We start from the raw sequence: 24,391 nt of genomic DNA on the forward strand, positions 1-24,391 counted from the left end.
CTGGCTTTTCCCTAACAGATGAGAGAATGCAGGAGCCTTGAAAGCTTTTTTTTTTTTTCTTGTTATAAAAGAATATGAAAGACCATTTCTTCTTGAAAACTTCTTGTTTTTGTTGTTTTAGAAACATCTACCTCCACATGCACTTTGTCTAGTATACTGATCAAAGGTTTCCACAGGCATAAGCACTCCATAAGGCAGTAAACAAAATGTTTTCTCATCCTCATCTTTGGCAGGATGAACAGCTGATAATGTGGGAGGGTAATTCCCAGCAAGAGTTAGGGAAAGAGAGATCTGTGTGTAAATTTTCCAGTTCCTAGGATATTCTTCTAAACCGAAGCCATCTCACTTTTGCCTTCTTTGGTTTCTGGGCTCCCTCCAGGCTCTGTCCTCACATCAGTACTTTTCTCCTACTCTTCCTACAGTCAGGTCACAGGGTTCACATTCTTCTTCTTAGCCCTATTTGTTGTGATGCTGGTGGTTTCTGCTGGCTTAGAGGTCCTATCTTAGGCCATTGTCAACATCTTGTACTCTATTCTTTCCTCCCCCTTTCAAAACTTGAGCAGCTAGTTATGAGCTGAGCAGGAGAAAGATGTTAGTAGTTGACTTCTATGGCTGAAATCAAAGCTATTATTGTGAAGCAGAGAACCCCAAGCTTGATTTTTAAATGTTTTCCTCATTGTTTCAAACTTCTTCAGTGTGATCCTTAAACCCAGCTGACACTTCTTTTTTATGCAACGTGGTACATGTAAACTACAAAAAGACTGACAATCACACTAAAACATAAAACAGACTGAAATATAATTGCCATGTACAATCTGAAGCTATACTAGAAAATTCCTGTCTTAGGAGAATTAGATAATCAAAATAAAAAGAGACAGTGACAAATTATTAATTCTACTTTTATTAAAGATAGCTTATGATCATATTCCCTTTTAAGAGAATACTGATTTTTGCGGTCAATAAACACCTTTGTGAAAAATTGTACCCTCTCTGTGGAAATGGAGTTTTAATAGTTATATATAGCTGAAGCCATGCATTTTGATCACTATTTTTAAAAAGCAGAAGGATTTTGCATGGATAACAATTAGGATTCCATTTAGTGAGTATCAGGTCATTCTGTCTTTAGAATAAACCATATCTTGTGTGTGTGTGAGAGAGGAACACAGAGAGAAAACAAGACAGAAGGGGTTGAGATGTATAAATGGAATTCCCTGTCTCTTCCAGTTCAGTTTGGATTAGTCCTGGTTACTTAAGATTTTGAGCTAATCACAAAATGATCTAGTATGGTCTTCCAATTTTCTTGGACTATCTTATTCTCTCCTACCACTTTTTCTAAACTTGGAAAGAGTTTTAAGGAATTGCTATTACACAGTTTCAGACCTTGGAAACCACCGTGACTCTAGCAAGATGCTAGTATTGTTTGGACTCCTAAGTTCAGCTTCAAGAAGATAATTATGTGTGACTGAAATAGCTTTATCAGATCCAAAGCTGGAAAGAAGGCTACATTTTTCAGGTACACTACAGAGAATGTTATAGGCCCATTACATTTTAATAACATTATTTAATCTAAAATGGGATCTAGAATATTCACTAATTCAGAATAATTTATAACATCTGCCAGATACACTTTAAATTATTGATTCAATTTATTCCAAATAAGATGAAAGAAGAGTATTCAATACACATGTATCTGTAAATAGATCAACTCAAGTAGTTCATATTTTATAGACATGTTTTTTTAAATTCTATTTTAGAGATTTATTATATGTAGAGCTATTACATTAAATGTTTTCTTTCATAACTCATTGAATTAATGAAAACAATTCTATTGCTACAATAAATAGGGAGTATTTTTTTTAAAAAAAATCTAAAAGCATATATTGTTATGCTTTCCCCTGTTGTATCAAGTGTTAAGATATATCAGAAAGACCATTTATCTGAGTTTGTCCTCTTCTAGCAAAATAAATATACACACTGAGAATAAGCAGGGGCAGATAACATTGCTTTACTAGAAACAAATCCTTGTACATTAAAAAAATAAAGCTTTCAAATATTTTCCTTGTCATGTAGTCTGGATGGTACATTCTTCAAAGGCTTCCACAGCCATAAGCATTCTATAAGGCGATTTGGGCAGATTCATCCTTAGCATGGGTTTGGAAAGATGTGTGGCAATAAAATATGACTGACTTCTTGAACAATTTGTGACTTCATACTTCCACTTCATTATTAATTTGTGCGTGCAATTTGCAATAGGAACATGTCCCCTTTTTCATCAATTTTTGTCCCCTTTTCTAGACCATTTGCATGCAGTTTTTCCCAAAAGGGGGGTGTATTTGGTACCCTTAGCATTTCTTAGTTAAGGAACATTAAGTTGCTATTCTGTCCTCCTAACTTAACATGCTTGTAGTACACACCAGTTCCTCCAAGAAGATCATGTAGTAAAGTCACAAAATTATTCACATCACTGACCATAAAACTGCACCATTACTTAAGGACTTCTGAAATCAGTTTCAGATGTACAAACAAGACTGCTTTTAGGCAAGGTTTATACTCCATAAATACTCTAGATGTATACTTTGGCTCCCAAACACCAGTTCCTTTGGGCAATGGGAGACAACCCCATTTTTTTCTGCCATTGTTTAGAGTTTGTTGAGAATTATATGACTTACAAACTAAGGGTATACTGTGTACTGAAGAGTTTTCATTTTATTCCCTTTGCTTAGGTGACTGGGATCCCCAAGGAACAAATCCTTGTGGCAGTTTTCCCTGGCTTGCCCACCTCTGCTGAGCTCTTCATCCTACCACATCAAAACATCTCAGAGAGAAGGAAAGGCAGTGAAGGTGATTTGGAGCAGGTGGGTAAAATACAGTGTTTCCCTTCTTTCAGATGATTATGTATTCCTACAACAGTTAAACAGGCTCTGAACTGAAAAGAATTTTGAAGTAGTATAATGTAGAATATTAAACTTGCCAAACTTTCTGTACAGATACTGATTTTGTCCTTAAACTGGTGATGGCAATCACCCGAAAATGGAAACGATCAAGTAGATTCTCTAAGTATATACTTCTAATTTTTTAAATATTATTTTTAAAATATTTATTTTTGGAGGATTGACTTACAAGAACAATTTGTAAGCCATTTTGGTAGATTTGTGTCCTGAGATCTGAAATATATGTTTGTAATAAATTAAAACATAGTATTTTAAAACTTGTATCTAAGAATTTAAGTAAAAAAGCAGCATAACATAAAAGCGTACAAGCAATAAAAACCATTATGACTGCAAGAAAAGAAAATAATGAGACAGCAGTTTTGTTTTGTTTTGCTTTGTTTTTTGGTAACTTCAAGCCAGTTTTTGACTCCTGGCAACTTCCTAGACTAGTCTCTGCAGTTTTATTGGCAAGATTTCAGAATTGGTTTGCCAGTGCCTCATTCCTAGGGCTGAGAGAGAGTAACTGGCCCAAGTTCACTCAGGTGGCTTTGTGCCAAAGCAGGACTAGAACTCCCAGTCTCCCAGTTTCTAGCCTGATGCCATAACCACTACACCAGACTGGCTGTCTCTGCAAAGGTACTACTAAGTAAATAAAAAGTTACCAATAAAGAGATTGGGAAAGTTGTAAGCTTGAGGAAAAGAAGTGCAATGCCATACTTGCACAAGGGAAAGTACTGGGAGATAGGGACTCTGAAGATGGTTTTCGGACTCAGAATATGTAGGAAGAAACAGATCACTAATTTATCCATTGTCAGGTTTATAATTTATATTTCTATCATCACAACTCCGAATAACTTTATTAATAACTGTATTTAAGTTTATAGTATGAGCTATCCTCTGCTTGCTACCTTTTCCCAAATCAAGACTGAAAATACTCACAAGCAAACAGCAAGTTAGAGAGGATTGGTTGACATATCCTATGGTGCCTTTGATTTGGCTTGTATTAATCTGAAGTCAAGCATCTCTGGATACAATATTTTCTCCATCCTATTTTGCATAAGATTTGAATTACTTCAACATGATTCAAAACTGTTGACCATTTTTTCTGGTTTTAATTCTTCAACTTTGTACATATAGACAATTAAAGCATAGTGCAGAACATAAACTGCATGTGGTTTAGATGATAACTTCATGACCCTTTCTACATGTAATTTGGATTGCAATCTCTTACACATCTGGAAATAAATTCGTTTGAATCCAAATGGGCACACTTTTGAGTAGACATGTGTAAGGTTGCACTGCTAATCAGTATAAACCTGATTAGATAGTCAGTAGTTAAATCACAGTGCAAAAGAAATCCTAAAGCAATAGGCAACCAATTCAAGATTGCTTTTTGAACTGTGACAAAATATCAAAGTTCTTTTTGTACTATATTAATGAACTGTGTGGGCTAAAAGATAAATGATAATAGCTGTAGCAAGCAGTATGTACAGTAAGGGCAAAATAAATTCCCTAAGTCAGAAATGGGCCATATTTCTGATTAAATTTGGATGGGAATTCTCTTGGTAGTTAATTTTTGCAGGCTGCAGAAGCTAAGGGTAGGTAGGGCAGTGATACAAACTTGTTGTCACCTCATGATAGAATAGGTAATGCTAAAATTTTCCTTTTAGTCCCCTGGGTCTTTGGCTGTTTTAGGACTTAATGCTAAAATCTCATGTTTGTCTGTTTGTTTGTTTTTCCCTTTGTCAAAATAGTAGAAAGTGTTGCTATTGATTTCCAACAATCATGATCAGTGAGGGGCAATGAAAGTGGTTGCCCAACTCTGGATTAAATCAAAGGTCTCTTGTTGGTTGCTCCATAATGAACTTTTCTAAACCCCAACCATTTTTTGCCTTTATTTATTATTAAATTTGTATGTCACCCATCTCCCCCCAACAGGTGACTCTGGGGAGCTCACAGTTAAAATCAGAAACCCCATCAACAATTAAAAATCCCCCATAAATAGTTAAAATAAATTAATCAATTAAAAATCAAATACAGACAACAAACCCTGTACATAAATACTAAAACATTCAAGATGTTGGGGGGGGGGCAAGGTCAATCACCCCACAAGCCACCTCCACTGGTGCAAGCCCCCATCTGGCCCCCAGGCCTTCTGGCACAGCCAGGATTTCACCCCTTTCCTGGAGGCCATGAGGGTGGGGGCACACCGGACTTTGGGAGGCAGATTGTTCCATAGGGTGGGGCCCATAGCAGAAAAGGCCCTCTGCCTAGATCCCACCAGTTGAAATTCCTTGACTGGTGGGGTCTGCAACATGCCCCTTCTGCTGGACTGAGTGGGGTGGGCTGAAGCAACCAGGGTGAGACAGCTCCTCAGATAACCTGGTCCTGTGCCATGAAGGGCTTTAAAGGTAATGACCAACACCTTGAATTGGACCCGGAAGCAGACTGGTAACCAATGCAGCTCACGTAACAATGGTGTTATATGTGCCCTCCTAGGGGCATTCAGAACTGTCCGCGCCGCCACATTCTGCACCAGCTATAGCTTCCAGATACTCTTCAAGGGTAGCTCCATGTACAGTGCATTACAGTAATCCAACCGGGAAGTGACCAGGGCATAAGTGACCATGCGGAGGGCCTCCTGATCAAGGAAGAGGCGTGACTGCCACAACACAAAGTTGCCAAAAGAACCTCCTAGCCACAACTGCCACCTATATAACTGTGATGGAATGGAATTATGAAGACCACACTCAGGGAGGCAAGCATCCTCTTTCGTCTCCAGAGGGATGAGGAAGAGATAAGAGGATGAGGCTGGCACCTCCCTGAGGAATTCACTCTGTTTTCATAGCTACTGTGGGAACGGAGTCTTCAGTCTGGGAAGATTCTTGATAGAGGTTGTAGCTAATAAACATTGCTGAACAGAACTTGCATGGTCTCCTGGAGTTCCTCGGGCTAGGCCTGACAATAACTCTATATTACTTATTTAGCTAATTTGAAGGGAGCTGCAGTTATGCATTATTTTAGCTTCCTTCCTTTTTTCCCCTTTCTTCTTTTTCCTTTTCATTTTAACCATGTTCTGAATACTATCCTATCTTTGAAATATAGAACACTATCACAGTAAACAACCTCCTTTGTCCTTTCTGTAGACTGTGTATCCAAATATAATTGTGTCAAATTGATTTTTGCTGTTCCAACAGATTTCTGACATACCCCTGTATCAATATTCTCTTCTGCTATCAGGCAATTACTGTAATTAATGTGATCAAATTTAATGGAAGATACTGTATTTGGAATAATTGTGCAGAATACAATATTTCCACAGGTGCAGCTTTTCTAATCTTTGTACATTGAGTTTAGCTTATACCTGTCAAAATCTCTCTTCTACAAAACAACTAAATGCATAGGGCACTTTAATTTTTTAAAGATTTTTCTGCCTTACACACTAATGCATTTCCAGATTAATTGGCTCCTAGTCCATTTGTTCTAACCCACTTCAAAGTGCCAGATTTGATCTTTAAACCTGTCATGGCTTGGGACCAGAACTGAATGACTGCCTGTATGCACTAACCCAGACCTTTACATTTTCTTCTGAGGAGGCTACTGAGGAAAAGGGCTTTTCCACTGACAGTGTTGTGGTTTATCTGGCATGAACTATCCTTGATTCGAAGTGAAGACTTCTTCCCCTCCCCAGTTTTTAATCAGTTCTGTATTTCAATTCATCAATCTAGTGATCAGAAGTATTCTTTTTGAAATTTCCAAGGAGTAAGGATTAGAACAGGACCTTTCAGCAACTTTCATTACTCTTGATGATGGCCTGCCAAGTAGGCTTGGGTATCTAACAATCCATAGCATATATATTACAATTGTTCATGTAAGTGTTGAACTGATAGGTTTCAAGTAAAAATGTGTGATAAAGACACAGGATATGAAATGGATGTGATTCTGGAAGAGGGAGGTTTTTTTCATAAGGTTTTCATTCTATGACCAAGGTCATTGCAGAAGAAATTGAGTTCCCCATTGGCAGCTGCCATTGTTCTGACACCCAGTTATCAAGGAAATAATGCTGTCTTATAATTTAGCATAATTTAAATGTAGCTTTAGGGAGGTGATGTCAGACAAAGTTTTGGGGAGAGGCATGACAGCTGAAATCTTCACAATGTTGTCCTGATTCTTCACATACAAAGCAGTTATTGAAATTTGGGGGAGGGGGGTTATTTAATTTTAAAGAATCATTATAGTTGCTTAATAAGTGAAGGATATACAATCTTTTTCTAGTCAAGGGCTGTGCTTGGCCTTTGAGTTTACTGGATCAATACTCTGAAACCTGAATGGATCCAAGTTAAAAAAAATTAAATTTAAATTCACATTTGATTAAAATAATTAAATAACTTGAATATGCTTCACCACCATGTATTTTTTTTTCCTTTTTGTAAATTGAAAACTGAAATTTGGCAGCATGAAACCTATAGTCACAGTTTGTACACTCCTGCTGTAGGATGTATTTTTACACTTTGTCTAAAGGATTCATAGCACAGGTAATGGTAATATCCATGGGAAGACAAGGGGAGTCAGACTGATGTCAGCAGTGATGTAACCCTTGGACCCCATGACAATGGGATGTATTACTTTCTTCTATCATGACAAATCATTAAAGACAATGCATATAATCAAAATGTTTTAGTATATTCAGATAGAGCTAGCTACTTATTCTGAGGCTTCCATGAATATAAGGATTAAAAGGTAGAGCTTGTTTATTTATTTATTTATTTTTATTTAGGTGCTGCCCAATTCTCAAGCTATATCAGAAAAAAATACATATCTAGTTATTTAGAATGCAGAAGCTTTATAAGCTTTGCTTTGAAACTTAAGATAGTATATTAATCTCTTATAGATGTGGATTGAGGCTTGACAGGTCACATGCAGCTCTTTGCAATCTATCAAAGATGAACTGAATGTGAAAGGAAGCTTGTCCAGATACTGTAGATCATTTGGATCTATCTCATAAACACATGTGGGAATGTCCTTGGGAGACAGGGTGAAGAGACACAGCAAAGGGAACAGTAAGATAAAAGGCAACTTAGCCTGCAACAGGAATGTGGTGGGGCAAGCAGCTCAGAAGGGACTCCATCTAGTTTCTTGGGCTGGAAAGTGAACAAGGGGACAAATATACTTTCAGAGTTGCAAGATTCTGTTAATGGAACCTTACAATAAAGTAGAATTGGCTCATCTGGCTGTGTTTCCTGTCTGGTCTACCTCAGAAGGCTGACTAACATCAACAGTTAAGAACATACTTTTAGATAATAAGAACCACAAAGAGAAGGAATAATGCAGAAGGGATCTCTTGGTTCCCTTCTTTCTCTTCCACAGTTATGTGCTTCTAGACATTGGTGACTTTCCTAAACAATACAGAACAATATACAGTGGCTTTAGGAAGCAGGAGCAAGACTCAACTATAGAAATATTGAAGAAAGACTACTGTAAGGGGTACTACAGGTTTTGAAAACCAAAAGTCTTGTGGCCTTTTAAAGTAACAAATTCATTATCACATAGATTCTATGGATCTCAAGTTCATCAAATACTGTACAGGGAGCCCCCGGGTTAAGAACACCTGGCTACAGATGACCCATAGTTAAGAATGGAGCCTATTGTAGCAAAATTTGAGTTAAATATACAATGATTCAAGTTAAATACACAATGGTTCAAGTTCAGTACACAATACTACTTATACAGTATTATACAATAATACTGTTCTGGCTTACATATGAATTTGAATTAAGGACAAACCTTGGGAGTGGAACTCATTCTTAAACTGGGATGTACCTGTATATGGGGAGAGGTCTGGAGAGAAGGATTTGTTATATATTTAAAATTGTTGTAGAAATTATGATTAAGGAAGGGAGAAAAGGGGAGCAAGGGGAGGTAATTATGGAAGAGGAAAAATTGCTTTAGCAGCTGCAGGCAGAAGGGTAAAATAATAGTAAGAACAACAGCTTTGTTCTGCAGGTCACAATCTAAAAAGAGTACAACATTATCCAGTTTTATTCTGGGAATGGAGTAGGCTTTAAATTACACTAAACTCTGTACTGATTGACAACACCTTACCACAAATGCAACTAGGCCTGGACTTTAGGGCAGATGTCCAGAGTCCCACAGACATGGGCAGGACAAAGTCTTAAGGACTGGAGCAGCAAAAGAAAAAACAAGAAAACTAACATCAACATATAATTTGGCCTGCATGTGCTAGGGCCCAAGGAGGGTGATGTCGTTCATCAGAACATCTTTATTTTCCCCTCTCTCTTTTGCTTTAAATTAAAATATTATGTAGTCTTGGGACAGCTAGCTAGACATTCACATAGTCATAATGTCATTATATTTTTCTTTAAATATGTTTTATTATTTTCTGAAATAAAGTGGTATTCAATTCCAAGTAAGACATTTACTTATATTATTTGTTGCTCGATTTTTATTCTGTTTTTCACAAGTGTCAGGATGTGATGGAATGGAATTATGAAGGCCAGGCTCAGAGAGATAAACATCTTCTTAGCTCCCCAGAAGAGCATGGGAGGAACAAGAGGATGAGACTGGCACCTCCCTGAGGAATTCACACTGTTGTGGCTGACTGACTTTGGGAGATAGGGTTTCAGTCTGGGAAGATTCTTGCTAGAGGTTGTAGCTAATAAACATAGCTGGACTGAATTTGCATTGTCTCTTGGAGTTCCTTGGGCTAGGCCTGACACAGGTAGACCTAAAGCTAGGTATCTCTGTTTCTAGTCTAACCCTTTAACCTAGCTCTTAACAACTACTTAAATTACTGACTTAATCCTTAATCTACAGTGGTTAAAATGCCCTTCTCCCCCTAAGAAGGCTATTAAATCTCTATCAGTTATGTGTAAGCGCCTTATGTGTAAGCACAGTTATGTGTAAGCACCTTATGTGTAAATTCAAAAGTTATAAGCTTAGGAAATTCCCTTTTAACAAGCCCATACTTTTCTGTAGGTTTTTTTTTTAGCTGTCTCAGAAGAGTTTGGGCATTGAACTTGGGTTTTTCTGAAAGCCAAGCCAAGCACATGTTCTATTACCAAACCATATTCTTTTGTGTCTGTGTGTGTGTGTGCACAGATATATAGGTAAGTGTGTATAAGTGGAAAAAAAGAGAAAAAGAGAATTACAATTGGAACTAAATCTGCTGCAACCCTAGTTTGTGCTAAATGCAATCTTAAAAATATATTTCTGTGATTGATACTGTAAATAATATAGCAACAATAACTTGGTAATTTTAAAAATTGCAATGTACAGTAGGTGCAATGAGAAGCATTTTTCTGCCACTCTGTTCTCTATTCCATTTGCTTTTCTTCCAGAATTTTTTTTCTCTCTTTCTTAACTTCTTCATATTTTGGGATTATTCTGAGTGTGTGAATGATATAGTTTGGATTTTAGAAGTAGCATGTGGTGAACGACTTTGCCGTTAAACACATTATATGCCAGTGAGAATTATTATTAATTGCCGTTGTTTATCAATATTTAATTGTGTTTTCCTCCACTCCTCCTCAGGCTGTTGAAATCCTCTTCAGTGCTCTAAATCAGAACCTGGTTCAATTTGAGTTGAAGCCTGGTGTGGAAATAATTGTTTATGTCACTCAGCTAACATTAGGTAAGTTGGTGCAGGAGAAAAGATCTAGGTAACACAAGGTGATATCTTATGATTAGCTTATGTTCTTCTGGAAAGAAAGTAAACATTGAAGAGAGCTATTACATTGATCTTCGGCATTGTTCTTGGACAGGTTGGTACTGTACTTTTAGTAAAGATTCAGAAAAGCTGGTTGGGTATTCTGGGAGCTGAATCTAATACCTTTTAATGGCACTAGGTAGGTGAAGGCTGATTTAAGTAGAATCCACTTAGATATGTTTCAGCTGAAAGGAAATGAAAAGAGATCTGCTTGAGAAATCCAACCATTCCCCACTCATAAATCTAGGTTTACTTGGGGGACAAAAGAATTGAGTAACTGATTCAAAGATAGAGTTATTTTTTTAAAAAAAGCTTAGTCTGGTGCTGACAGCATAGATGTTCAGTAGGAATGAAATAATCTATTTAGATTTACATAAAGATGACTGTGGCATATAACAAGAGATTTGTTTCTCCAGTTCTTTGTCCTTCAACCAAACCTAACCATAATTTATTTTTGCAACCTAGCAAGAGAAGCACAGAAAACACAGGATTTTTATTTGCCTTTCTATGCAAAGGAAGCAATCAAGGCAACTAACAGTTTTTATAAAGGGAAAATATAAAGTGTTCTTCAAGTTGATCTCAACTCCTGGTGACTTCATATTAAAATTTAGGGGGAAAAAAAGCAATTAGATCTGGGCACAAATGGCTTTTCAAAATCAAATGCATAGCTGTGGACATTTGAAAGCAAATTCTCTTTCATCAAATTGAATGAAAACTAGTAGAAAAGAATGAAGATTTTTTCCTGCCTAGCAGTAAAAACTACAGCCAAAGTCATGGTTAATCCTGTTTAAAGACGTATCTGAAAAGGATTGTCTTGACTTCTTTGCAAATATTCCCTGTTCCCTGTTCCCTATTTATTTATTTATTTATTTATTTACTTACTTATTTATTTTATACACACACACACACACATACCTTGAAGTTCCAAGAGAATAGTACTGATCCCCCACCCCACCCCTGTCCACATGCACATACACACACACACACACACGCTGCCTTTTCTCTTGTTAATGATAATAACTTAGCAACAGCAAAGGCATGAGACAGATGCATCCTCTCCCCATCTCTACATTTAATGACTTCGTCTTACTGTATAATATGATCTTTTTCTACCTCTCAGCGCCTCTTGTTGATCCTGGTGCTGGACATAGCAGCTCTGCAATGCTGATGCTGCTCTCGGTGGTCTTTGTTGGCTTGGCTGTTTTTTTAATCTACAAGTTTAAAAGGTATGTTGGTACTCCTTTCTGCTATTCACAGCAAATCTGCTTGAGCAAAAAAAATAAAATAAATGCAGCTGGCTTTCCTATACATTGATTTAGGATTTGAGGAAAAGAAGCAAGAAGGAGGATAGGCTATGCCTTACTTGAGGAAGGGAAGCAAAGATGAATTCCAGGCATTCACTAAAAGCATTGGGGTCAGTCTTGTACACTGAGATAACTGTCTTATGACTTCATCAACCCTCTAAACTTAGGAACTGTAATGGTGCACAGTCTGAAGTAATCGTTGAAGCTCTAGTTGGAGGAACTGTGGACTTCTCCCCAGTCCATAGTTATGCTGAGCACCAAAAGAGGAACTGCCTCTTTTCAAAGTAAGGACAATAATGAGTAGCTACACTGTAACTCCAAGAGGATAGGCTTTTTTGCAGTTTTTCTTCACCACATCAGACCCAGTAGGAAAGTAGCATAGATTAAAGCTCTAAAGTATAAGTGGCATGGGGCCAACTTATTCCTTCCATGACAACAGAAATGATGTCATTAGAACTCTGCATCATTCATTACACATATAGCTTAGGCATTTGTTCATTAAAGGAAATGCTGCTCTGTCCTGATGGCTGTGCCCTTGATTTAGTAGTTGCTGCTGCTCATTTAATACTTGGTCATTACGTCATTACTACTACCCCTAATATTCATATGTTCAGCTTGGAAATTAGCAATGGTAAGCTTAAATGCATAGATCCCAAATACATAAGTTTCCATTCACTGGTCTCTATCCTCATAGATTTAACTGGTATACAGGTTTCAGCTGAATACTCAGACTCCAAGAATGGAACTGTTAGCACATATAAGTAGCGGGGCCATCTAGAGAGCATAATTATCAATTTAGAAACACAAGGTAAGAGTTGAATTTGTACCTTAACCTCTCTAGGTCATACTTAGTTATGTCCATTAGCAAATGGACAGGATTTTCTCCCAACACTTCTCTCTTTCCAGCCTGCTCTGGAAGTCAGCAACATATATTTATGTCGCAGAAGCAGAAGTCTGTTCACATAACAGTAGATGCAATTCTTTTTTTTTTCCCCCAGGGTGCTTTTATCTAATGAATCTGCCTACATTTTTCTGGTTTTGTAGTGTTGCTTATTTTAAAAAGATATACAATTTCTTCATGATATATTCTGTCTGTTGGGATGTATATACATTTTGATAGGTGGCTAAATATAATCAGTGTATTATTAGTTATCACTACCTACACTTCAATAGCCTCCCCACCAAATGAAAGAAGGTTACTGCAGCTGATTGCTTCTTCCACTGAAATCTCTGTTATGGGATCCTTGAGGAGTTGAATTCTCTCCATTCTCAAAAGCAGCACAATTTTTGTTTGCTTTTTTTAAAAATATAATTTTATTAAAGTTTTTTTTTTAAAGTTAATAACTAATACAAAGTAATATAAAGTGAAAAAAAAAGAAATTGAGAAAGCTGAAAGTGCAAGAAAGGAAAAAAAGTAAAAGAAAAATAGGAAAGAAAGAAAAAAGATACAAAGAAGTAGCTTCTGATCTTCTTTACAGCAGTTATAAGTATAGTTATAAATTTACCTCTTACTCTCTTTCTTATAATCTATTCTGTCTAATCCACAAAATCATAAATCATAAATTCATTTTTTATATTTCATGCAAAAAGTCTGTAAGGGGTTTCCAGTCAGCAATAAATGTAGATACTGGAGACTTCCAGTGAGGATAATGGCGGCTTAGTCATCTCTCCATGAGAGGGGAAATGGGCTTGTAGCTGGATCGGTGGCTGGGAGCAAGCGCTGGCTGCCCAACTTGCTCCGGATCAAGGAGGAAGTGAGGAAATTGACCCATACAGTCTTCAGACAACCATTTCTCGAAAGCTTCTCCCAGAGAGAAGCTTCTGTGAATCGCTTTTGAGCTGAGCGGCCAGGAGATGGGCATCCATCTTACAGTAGTTCAAAGCTGCGGTGCAGCCTTTTTATGGACACCAGAGCCGACTGAACCTCATTTCTAAACACTGTGGAATATAACTATTTTGCAACTTAAGAGAGATCTTTCTTTACAACAGATAAGTAATTCTCTTGGGGTTTATCCTTATTTTTGGGACTACGCTTTCAAAAGAAGAAATAGAGCATTAATTTGAATCTGATTAACTCACAAAAATCTGGATGAAAAGTGGAATTTAAAAGAGACTTAAAAGTTACTTACAGTGAAAAGGGAAGATTTATTGTCAGAAGTTTCTTTTTTTATGAAACTCCATTTGTAGTAGTGACATTTGTTTTTTCCATGGGAAAATTTCTCGTTTTGCTGGATCATGTCTGTTCATTGGCTGGGTTTCTAAAACAGAAGAAGACTGTAACTTGATCCCTGTATGTTTCCCTTTGACATGTGCCTGCAATTCCAGCTTGAAGGACACAAGAGGCCGTGAACTGTTTACTTTTGCTTCTAATTAATTATATCCAGGTATACATTTTACTTGTGTAAATGAAAAAAGAAAAGAAAAAGAAAAAGAATATGACTATGAAGTTTGCTTTGGGGAAAAAATGGCTAGAAGAGGTCCCCTGGAGCAGCCATTAGAAGATAAAATAACTCCTTTACTTTTACTCCAGTCAGTGTTTGATGAATTAGGAGCTAAATTCAAATCCCTTGAAAAAAAGATGAGAGAGAGTAGATAAGATGGATAACTATGAAGAAGAGGTGGAGATTGACTCAAATGTGGAATCAGAGTTCAAAAAAACGTTGGACTGTGAAGGTGGTATGAACAGAGAATCTGTAGATTCGAACATGGATTTAAAATGGCCAAAGGGTACGAGTGTTATGAAAAAAGATGCCAGAATGGATTTACAAATCAACTGAATCAATTGATGATAAAATGTTTAAAGGAGAGATACAAATAATGGAGAGGAGTGACTTGGAAAGATTTTTTATCTTGGATTTGCAAAAGGAATGCCTTGAATCAGTGCTGCTGTTCCTGGGAAGAGACAAAGAGAAATTACTGAGGATGCTTCTGGGAGAAGACAAGGAAAGCCTGATGGGAATGAACTTGTGGGACATTATTTGAAAGGATTAAAGTTTAAACTTTTTAAAGTAAACAGAAGTTTATTAAGTGAATTTATTTGACAATGGTTAACATATATGCAGAGCTTCTGGTAGTTATTAATGGGATTATTTTGTGACCAGGATTGAATGACAATGCTTTAAGGATCTGTGTATAAAGTTTACTAAGGTTAAAACACATTTGTTATTAAATTTATGGAATTTTTGTTCTTATATGATAATAGCAGTAAGGTTTTTATATATACACAAGTGGAAGGATATGACATTATCTATAACTTTATTTTTATATAAGATAATAGCAGCAAAGCTTTTAAATGCACAGAGGTGGAAAAACAAGACATTACCTACAGTGGAAGAATGGCTGGTGAAGCTGATGGAGTTGGCTGAAATGGTGAAATTGATGGCTTTGATTTGAGATAAGATATTTTATACTTTTAGTGCTAACTGGAAATCTTTTTTGGACTCTGCAGGATACAGAAAAAAATGAAATTAAGTTGTATGGGTTTGATGATTAGAAATAATATGGATTAATAGAAATAATTGAAGTTATGTTGTAAATTTAGAGTAACAGTTTGATGTATATTGTTACTTATATCTGTTGCAGAGAGTGTCAGAAGTAATATTTTTTCTTTTGTTGTTTTTCTCTTTTTTCTTTTCTGTACTTTTGATCTTTACTATTTTCTCTTTTTCCAATTCCTTTTTATTTTTCTTATTATATTTTTCTTATTCTCTTTCTTAATATTAATTTTGTTAGTTTTTACTGTTCTTTTTTTTAAAAATTAATCAGTTATTACAAAAAAAGCAATAAACTTAGATATTGTCTTTATATCTATATATTAGCCATCTCAGCAAGTTCCATCATCTTCACCAACCATTCCTTCATTGTGCGTAGTGCCAAATCTTTCCATCTTTGTCCATACAATAATCTTGCTGCAGTTGTATATACAAAAACAAAATTCCATGACTTTTTCCCAGCTGTTTGTCCATCAATCCCAAAAGAAAAACCTCTGGTTTCAATTGTATATAAATCTTTAAAATCCTCTGAATTATTGTATGTATTTGACTCCAGAATTTTCTAGCTTTTTTACATGTCCACCAAACTTGGTAAAAGTCTCTTCTTGTTCACATTTCCAACATAAATTTGAAGTGCCTTTATACGTTCTAGACAATTTCTCTGGTGACATACAGTATACCAACGGTACATCATTTTATAAAAATTATCTTTAAGATTATAACATAGTATAAATTTCAATCCTTTCAGCCACATATTTTCCCATTGTTCCATCTGTATGTTATAACCAAATTTTTTAGCCCACTTTATCATACATTCTTTCACTTGTTCTTCCTCTGTTTCAAATTTAATTAAACATTTATACATTTTAGCAATTACATGTTGATCATTTGTACACAATTCTGTTTCAAACTTAGTCTTACAATGTTCAAAACCATAAATTCTTTTGTCTACTTTAAATCTTTCTAATAATTGTAAATGACAAAACTATTGACAACTATATCCCTTGGCCACTAGTTCTTCTCTTGATTTTATTTTACATTCCCCTTGACAAAATTCTAGTATGCCACAATAAGTTAGCTATTTGTCTGCCTATTATTTTTCATCTATGAAATGCTTCTTGTGCTGGGAGCCACAAAGACACAATTTTGGTTTGCTGAAAGCATGATGGACTGGACCGACTCTAGCATTGCTGTTTCAGGAAGTAAAATATTTGACATTTGTCCAAAAAGACTAACAGTTCCCCCTTGGCATTTTAGTGACGTTTCAGTTGGCCTGTTTTGGGAAACTTATACAATTAGATCTGCATAGACAACTACAGTTGCCCAAACCCAAGAAACCTTGGGATTTCAACCAAAGGCAGTAGAAGTATTTGTATATATGGATGCAGATTTTATATCTAACCACCACTGTTTATGCATATTTGGGGAAATGTATATAAATTGCAACACTGTTTCATTTTATTAGTTGAGACAGATTAATTAATTTAGAACTTAATGTTTCCATGTTTCTTAGCAAAATATGAGTTTCATACCTTTTTAATCCTATTTTCAAGTATCCTCCATCATGAAACAATGTTATACTTAACACTTCAGTAGATCAGTAAGTGAAAAATGCCAGGAAACAGACATAAGCATCTTCTTTTTGAAAAATGCCTTTGCAGTAGGTTATCAAAATCTGGCCGCAACTTTATGAGGGTCTGCCACATTTGAAATAATGAAGTTATTCATCATAGATCTAACCACATTTTTATTTTTATTATAATGATTCATGTCATCAATAACAGCCTTTACAATGAAGATAACAGATCTGAGAGTTTCACACTCTCTATATTGTTTCTATTTAATTATACGATTGCCTATTCATTCATGATATACTTCTAATAGGCAAAATGTTCCATAACTCTTTGTCATTGTTAATGCTGTCACCACCTAAAGAGCAGGAGGATTAGATTTATTGCTAATTTACAAGTACACTCTAACCCTAAGCCTAGTTAAGCAATAGCTGATCAATAGTTTGAACAATTCAAATAATTCAGGATAAAATGTTTAGAATGAAGTTACCCATATCATTATATTGCTTCCTTATATTTTGTGCTCCACAAAGCTCTCATTTCAAAATATTTCCACTATCCAGAGCAAAGTTGCAGAACTTTTCCAGGCCAAGAGGTCCACATGAGCTTCAAGTAGTATACTGGAGTCATGTTCCAAAATATAGATAAGGCTACAAAAAAGTGGGTGGGGCCATGAGAAAAGCTACATTTGACCTAACTTTGAACTCATGATTCAGAGAATCCCCAGTTTCATCCCAAAGAAATATCTGTCTGCCTGAAGTTATCATTGCTAGAGTTAGAACATTAAACAGAACAAAACAAAATCCAGCTTTCTTGTGCAATTAAAGGAGTGGGAAGCAAAACATTGTTTGTTTGTTTTTAACTATAGTGTACTTAAATGAGATGTTAAGAAGTTGTATGATATTTGGGGGAGAGTAATTTCTCTCACTTTTTTGAACTTCATGTGGCTACCAAGATTCTGCAACAATCCTCTTATTAGCCCTCTGTCCAACTGCCAGCAGAAAATGTAGCAGAGGGGAAGATTACAGAATACTTATTTACCCTGAAAGAAAAGTGGGGTGGGGATAGGGGTGGGGGAGACACCTCAATGATCTAAGCAAAATAAGTCAAATCCACCAACAATTATAATGCCATTTTTATGTTGTATTGCAATACCTGATTTCGACTGATTATGAGAAAGCTCTTTCAAGAGATTAAAAAAACACAACTTTGACCTAGATGTAAAAAAAATTCCACCCCCCAAATTTGCGCCTTAGGCATGTTAGATCATTAATTCTTAGTGGCCAGGTATTTCTCTAATATCTGCTGCCAAACACAAAGAATGCTTGCATTAGCCAAATTTGATATTCTACCTGCATCCCTCCTTGCAGGAAGGTTCAGTGTCTTTATGTCTATCCGCTAGGACAAACTGAATCAATCACTCATGTTATCCTTTCTATTCAAATTGATGCAAATGTGTAATTGTACCACTCTTAACCTTTAGGCATTACAAAATGGATTATGACCTTATTCTCTTCCTTTTATCAGATACGTCAGAAATGTCCTCCAGGAACTAACTAAATTTTGTTCTATAGCCATCGCTGCTTGACAGCATATTTTCAGAATGTCAGTGTTCCATCTTGTTATTTTTGCTTTGCAATATTGAACTTACCTTGCTTCATGGTTCTGAAATTTCATGTACCAGTGGTATATGCTGTATATTAAACTTCCCTTTTACATCTGAGCACAGCAACTAAATATTTTTGGGGCTTTAATCTATCCACTTCATACACAGCAGTGCTAAGGTACTTTCCCTCTGCTCCCAGTAGCTCATTAGATACCTTTGGATATGGGAGAAATTCATCCTTCAGTATGTTGTCCTGCTTCTGAATGTCCATTTAGTTCTCTTGACAGAATACTGGTATGGTTGCCATTTCCTCTCCAGTGGATTATATTTAATCTTATCTATGATCTATTCATTATTGGTGACTCTTCTGGGTATAGCTCATAGCATCATTAGGATGTGGAAGCCTCTTCACTTCTATAAGGATACAATAGAGTATATGAAGAGATATATGCACATAATACCTACCAAAACTAAAACATAAAGATAAGGAGACAAGATCTATTTTTGAGGCAAAAGTGCCAGTAAACATTTGGAAATGCAGCTTTTTCTAGGATGGATGGATGGATGGATGGATGGATGGAAGGAAGGAAGGAAGGAAGGAAGGAAGGAAGGAAGGAAGGAAGGAAGGAAGGAAGGAAGGAAGGAAGGAAGGAAGGAAGGAAGGAAGGAAGGAAGGAAGGAAGGAAGATTTTCATGGAGAATCTTTACTCGATTTTGATATAATTTCATGCCTCCTGTATGTTTCCATTTTTTCCATGCCTTCTGAAGAGTAGATAAGTCCTGCTAGTGTTGCGCAGCTCACATGAGAATTGAACAAAAAAGCTACATCCATGTCAAACATGACTTTAAATTAGAAATACCAGGTGCAAATTCAGATTTGCTTTGTTAATTTTATGGCGTGTAGAAGGGGAGAAATTGTTTCTCCATAAGCAGCATATTCACTTAACCTTCCTCACCCCTGCATTGGACGTAAAATGGCAAGACTCCATATATCATAGTGGAGACTTGATAGGATGGTGAGGGAGATAGGGTAGGCTTGCTAATTTGTGGGATGTTGTTGTTCAGTCATTAAGTCGTGTCCGACTCTTCGTGACCCCATGAACCATATCACCATGAATGATATTTGTGGGATAGACATATGATATTTCACAGAAAAATATACATCTTATCCAAGTAATTTTAAATGATCATTTGCAGAGATCAGTCAATGCATAAATAGTAATACAAATCCAACAACGCAGCTAGTTATTCTGCCTTACTGTTGGATGTGAAATGAAAGTCCAGGGGCAGAATGCTCTGAGCAGGAGCCCTAGTCATCATCATCTGAACATGAACAAAACTCTCTCAAAAATTATGTGCCCTTAAAAAGCTCAATGCAGTAAGGTCTGAGATGATAGGCATACATGCATTCATGGCTCCTCTCTGTCACACACACATGCACCCCATGGCATCTCTTTTGTTCAATTGTTCAGGCAAACAATTGAAGAGAGCTTATGTTAGAGACACAAATTTGCTAATGGCTCCTTAAGATGCATCTCTCAGTCTCGGAATTTGACATATAGCAATAGATTTACTCTTTCGTAGAAGTACCTACTCACCTGTAGGTAAAGCAAATATCTTGACATCTTTAATGCTATGTCATACAAAGATAATCATGCCAGATAGCAGAGTTAAACTGGGGAAATTACTACAATTAGATGTTGATGTTTTTAAAAGGGGGATTGGACTAGACATGGAGAACTGAACTATCAGCCTCTCATAGTATTGATGGCTATTTAGTAGCTTAAATCTCAACTACTGGATGTGAAAGTAGAAGAGAGCTATTACTATCCTATACATTTTTGCGAGTTTTATAAATATATCTGTTGACCACTGTGTGATGCAGATTGCTGGACTGGATGAGGCATTGGCCTGGTCCAACAAAATTATTTTTTAAATTCTTATAATACTGTTTCAAAGAATTCTCAGTATTCAGGATTGGGGAATCTGCAAACTAGTCTGTAGTGATTATTTGGACTTCATCTCATCAGGAAAGCAATGTGAATTTTTGTGATGAGGTAGAATTCCAGCTAGAATATTGGTTTTCATTTAGCTGAGATAGGGAGAACATGTTTCTGCATCAATTTTTAATTTTATAAATTCCTACAGTTGGCACTCTGCTGACACATATGTGGGTGGTTTATTAAAGGCCTGCATAAAGCAAGAGATGCCATTGGACATATGCACATAGAAGAAAACTTGGAGGAATAAAAAGTACCTTACTGTGGAACAAAATGATGGTATAAGAAGAATATTAATTTTGTTATATTTTCTTTCAAAATTTATGTTTGTGTGTATATCTTTGGGGAGCTTTCGCACATACAATCTAGCACAGACTGCAGTGAGTCTATATTTCTTCAGCATGGCAGGTGGAAAAAAAGTTGGTTCAGTGTCTTTGTTATGTACAGGGGTGAGATAATTTATTCTTTCCTAAATCATCCTTACAGCTACATATAGAGGTAGTCCTCATTTAATGACTGCCTTGTTTAGCAACCGTTCACAGTTATGACAGTGATGAAAAAGTTAAGTTTTGACTGATCCTTGCATTTATGATTTTCACAGGTCTGTAAAGCAAAGGAAAGCTGAAGTAAGATCGTAAGCAGAGTTGTGGTTTCACTTAGCATCCACTTTCCTTACCAATCAAGTTCCTGGTCCCAATTGTGGTCATTAAATGAGGACTACCTGTAATTTAATTACTGTGCTATACAGTAGATATATGACTCCATAGAAGTCTTTGTTGTTTAGAACTAAATCTCTGTAAAGACTCAGTTATCTCGGGTGTTCTAGTATAACAACAATAGTTAGTTACCATGTTAGAAATGAGTGAGCAAGCTGGTCTCCAAAATTACTACAACATTTCAAAATTGAAAGTAAACACTGTATGAATATATTTGGACATGGGGGGAATTCACAACAAGTTCTTGTTGGTAAGATCCCACATTTTCATCTTCTTTTATAAATTTGGGAAGAAAAGAGTCATATAACATTTGCAAGGGAAAATAGGTCAAAACTATAATAGAAAACATTTTGTGAATATTGGACCAATGTCTACTTTATGTTAAGATTTCTAATGTTCATTCATCATATTCTAATTTTCCTTCCTGATCTGACTGAGGATGGCCACGGTGCCACTAAAAGAGTCATATGATTTTTTAAAATGATATTTTTAATATACTGCCAGAAACATGCTTAAAACAGAAGGGCATATTTGAAAGAAAACTGGAATATTTCATGTCGAGAAGTCTGGACTGACTTATCTGATCCAAGTTCGTTTCATAATTCCAGCAGGATTCAGCTGAAGACTGAGGGAGCTGTCTTTTTATGTTGCTGTCTTCTTTTGGTCTGCCATGTACAGAGAAGGAGACAAGTTTTATTGATTCAGGAGGCTCAGATCTTTCATTAGTATGATATCTAGAACTGTGCAGGGGTGCTTTTGTTTTGATGAAAGTGCTGTTAAAGCACATCTTCAAAGAACTCAACAAACTGAAGCAGCTTCCTATTTCTAAGTAGAAGAGTGGTCAAGAAAAATGGCTTCTGCAGATGTGTGGAAGCCACTTTTATCTAAGTGAAGTGGCTGGTCAGGACAGATCAGCCCTGTCTTTGTGCTTCAGATTGAAGAATCAAGGCAGATACATTGCTTCTTCAGCATAAAGCATCTTAGTGGGGCCAGCCCACCTTGTGTAACCCTTCATGACCATCCAAATTTAATCAAAAGTGTGTCAGGGAAAATACATTTTCTGAGATAAGGCATTCTATTCAATAAGCTCTGGACATTTCCATATGTATTTTCCATATATTGTTTTGGAAATGTATTTACTTAGGTGACCCCTGTGAAATCTAGTGGTAACATTTGGATTAAGCTGAGAGTATGGAACTTAATTCTGATTTTTTTCTTCTTATTTGGCTTCTATAATATGGCAGAGAAGGAAAAACCTAAACCCCATTTAAGTTTAAAAGGCTTAGCAGCTAGTAGAGATACTAGGAGCAGAAACAGAAAAAAAACCCAGGCAAGCTTTCCAAGAAATAATGACATATTATATGAGTTATTAATGGCCTAATTAAGATTATAAAATCAGGCAAGCATGCACCAAAGCTAAATGAGCTTGGCTCATAATTTGCAAGAGAACTAGGATGATCATACAGGTCTCAAAAGATAAATCATACAGAAAGATCAAAGGTACCTGATAACTTTGCCCTGGAGAAAATAAGATTAAGCAGAAATGTTGACTATTTTTCCTCCCAGCCATTTAACAACCATTTAAAAGGATGTCAGAAGGAAGCGAATAAGAGTTACACAACATTTATTTTGCAGAAAGCTCATGATAGCTCTAACTGCCTGGAAAAGCAATCAATCTGAACACAGAACGGATAGTGAGGTATATGTTGCCATTCAGATTTGTTAAATATTTTCTGTTATTCTTTTCTTTTTGATAAACTTTGGTACAAATAAGTTCCTTATTTAAACAACAAAATTGTTTTTGTTGTCCAGGACTCCTCTTTAATACCTTTGCTTCAGTTGCTGTCACTGCTGTTTAATCTGATTGTCTTTGATAAGTTCATGAATTTATTAGTTGACATCATGTATCATGTATCAGATATCTTACAGCAGCATTAGAAAATTACAGCATTTGCTGTTTGTAACAGAGCATGTAACTTTAAGTGGCTGCAGAAGTATTCACCAATTTAAAGACAGAAGTGGAAATGTATCTCATCTGATATTTAGGGATTTAAACTCTATGGTATAATATTCCAAGAATCCCACAAAATTCCCAGGGGATTTTGGTTAGATTCAGATCAGAGAAGCCTACTCAATTGTTTCCTTCCATTCCAATACTCCCATGAAGCCATCTCTTCCCCCAATTGTTTCATTAAATAGGATTTTACTGGGTTAGAAATCCAACATGCAAATGCTACAAAAACTTGATCCAGTGAAAATTTTTCTAAACATGATTTAGAAAATGAAGATCTTGTACTTTTTCTCCAATTAATTTAAATGTTTATTTCTTTCCCTTTATGCAGATGTTCTAAGGGGTGTGTGTGTGTGAGACAGAGAGCATATGTATCAATGGAGGGGGAGGGTACAAATTGTAAAATACATGTTACAACATCATTACACAAATCATGTGACTTACATAGTCAGGACTCAAATACAAAATGCTAGGCTTGTACTGTGATATTTTAGTGCAAATTTCAATTTTTTTGGGGGGGGGTGTCTCATGGTTTGTATTGGATGCATATGACTTCAGCTCTCATAAACTGAAGATCTAGGTTTTAAGTCTTCCAGGTCTGACTCTCTTGTGAATTTTTTATAACATGTTGAATACTTTCTCCTGCATATGTACTGAAATTAGGCCCAGCACTTTCTGAGACATTTCAAAATGTTAACTATACTCCTCATCTTACTTTCTTCCTCTTATTTTTGTGATACAACATATCTAAATGATAAATCACTGTTACTGTTAAGAAGACAACTATTTCTATAATTTAGAATAGTTAAATATATAACTGAAGATCTGTTTCCTTTATATGCAGGAAAATTCCATGGATCAACATCTATGCTCAGGTCCAACATGACAAAGAACAGGAGATGATTGGTTCTGTCAGCCAAAATGAAAATACACCCAAAATCACACTTAGTGAATTCACAGACCCTGAAGAACTCATGGACAAAGAGTTGGACACACAGGCTATAGGTAAACATTGTGGGAATCCAGTCAATGACAA

The 24,391-nt window shown here is 36.1% G+C and overlaps 1 protein-coding gene across 1 annotated transcript in view; it reads left to right on the forward strand.

Moving 5' to 3' along the window:
- The window catches only part of SORCS3 (sortilin related VPS10 domain containing receptor 3), a 525,782-nt gene that overhangs the window by 500,086 nt on the left and 1,305 nt on the right, over positions 1-24,391 (forward strand). The window contains exons 23-26 of the mRNA XM_088132244.1: positions 2,724-2,855; positions 10,482-10,581; positions 11,777-11,882; positions 24,200-24,360. Coding sequence (XP_087988370.1) covers positions 2,724-2,855; positions 10,482-10,581; positions 11,777-11,882; positions 24,200-24,360 — 499 coding nt within the window. The remainder of the gene's footprint in view (positions 1-2,723; positions 2,856-10,481; positions 10,582-11,776; positions 11,883-24,199; positions 24,361-24,391) is intronic.

Source organism: Python bivittatus, unplaced genomic scaffold (genome assembly GCF_059951505.1).
Source record: "Python bivittatus isolate LINGU-HERP-01145 unplaced genomic scaffold, Pbiv_v1 ctg000980_np1212, whole genome shotgun sequence".
Taxonomy (NCBI): Eukaryota; Metazoa; Chordata; class Lepidosauria; order Squamata; family Pythonidae; genus Python; species Python bivittatus.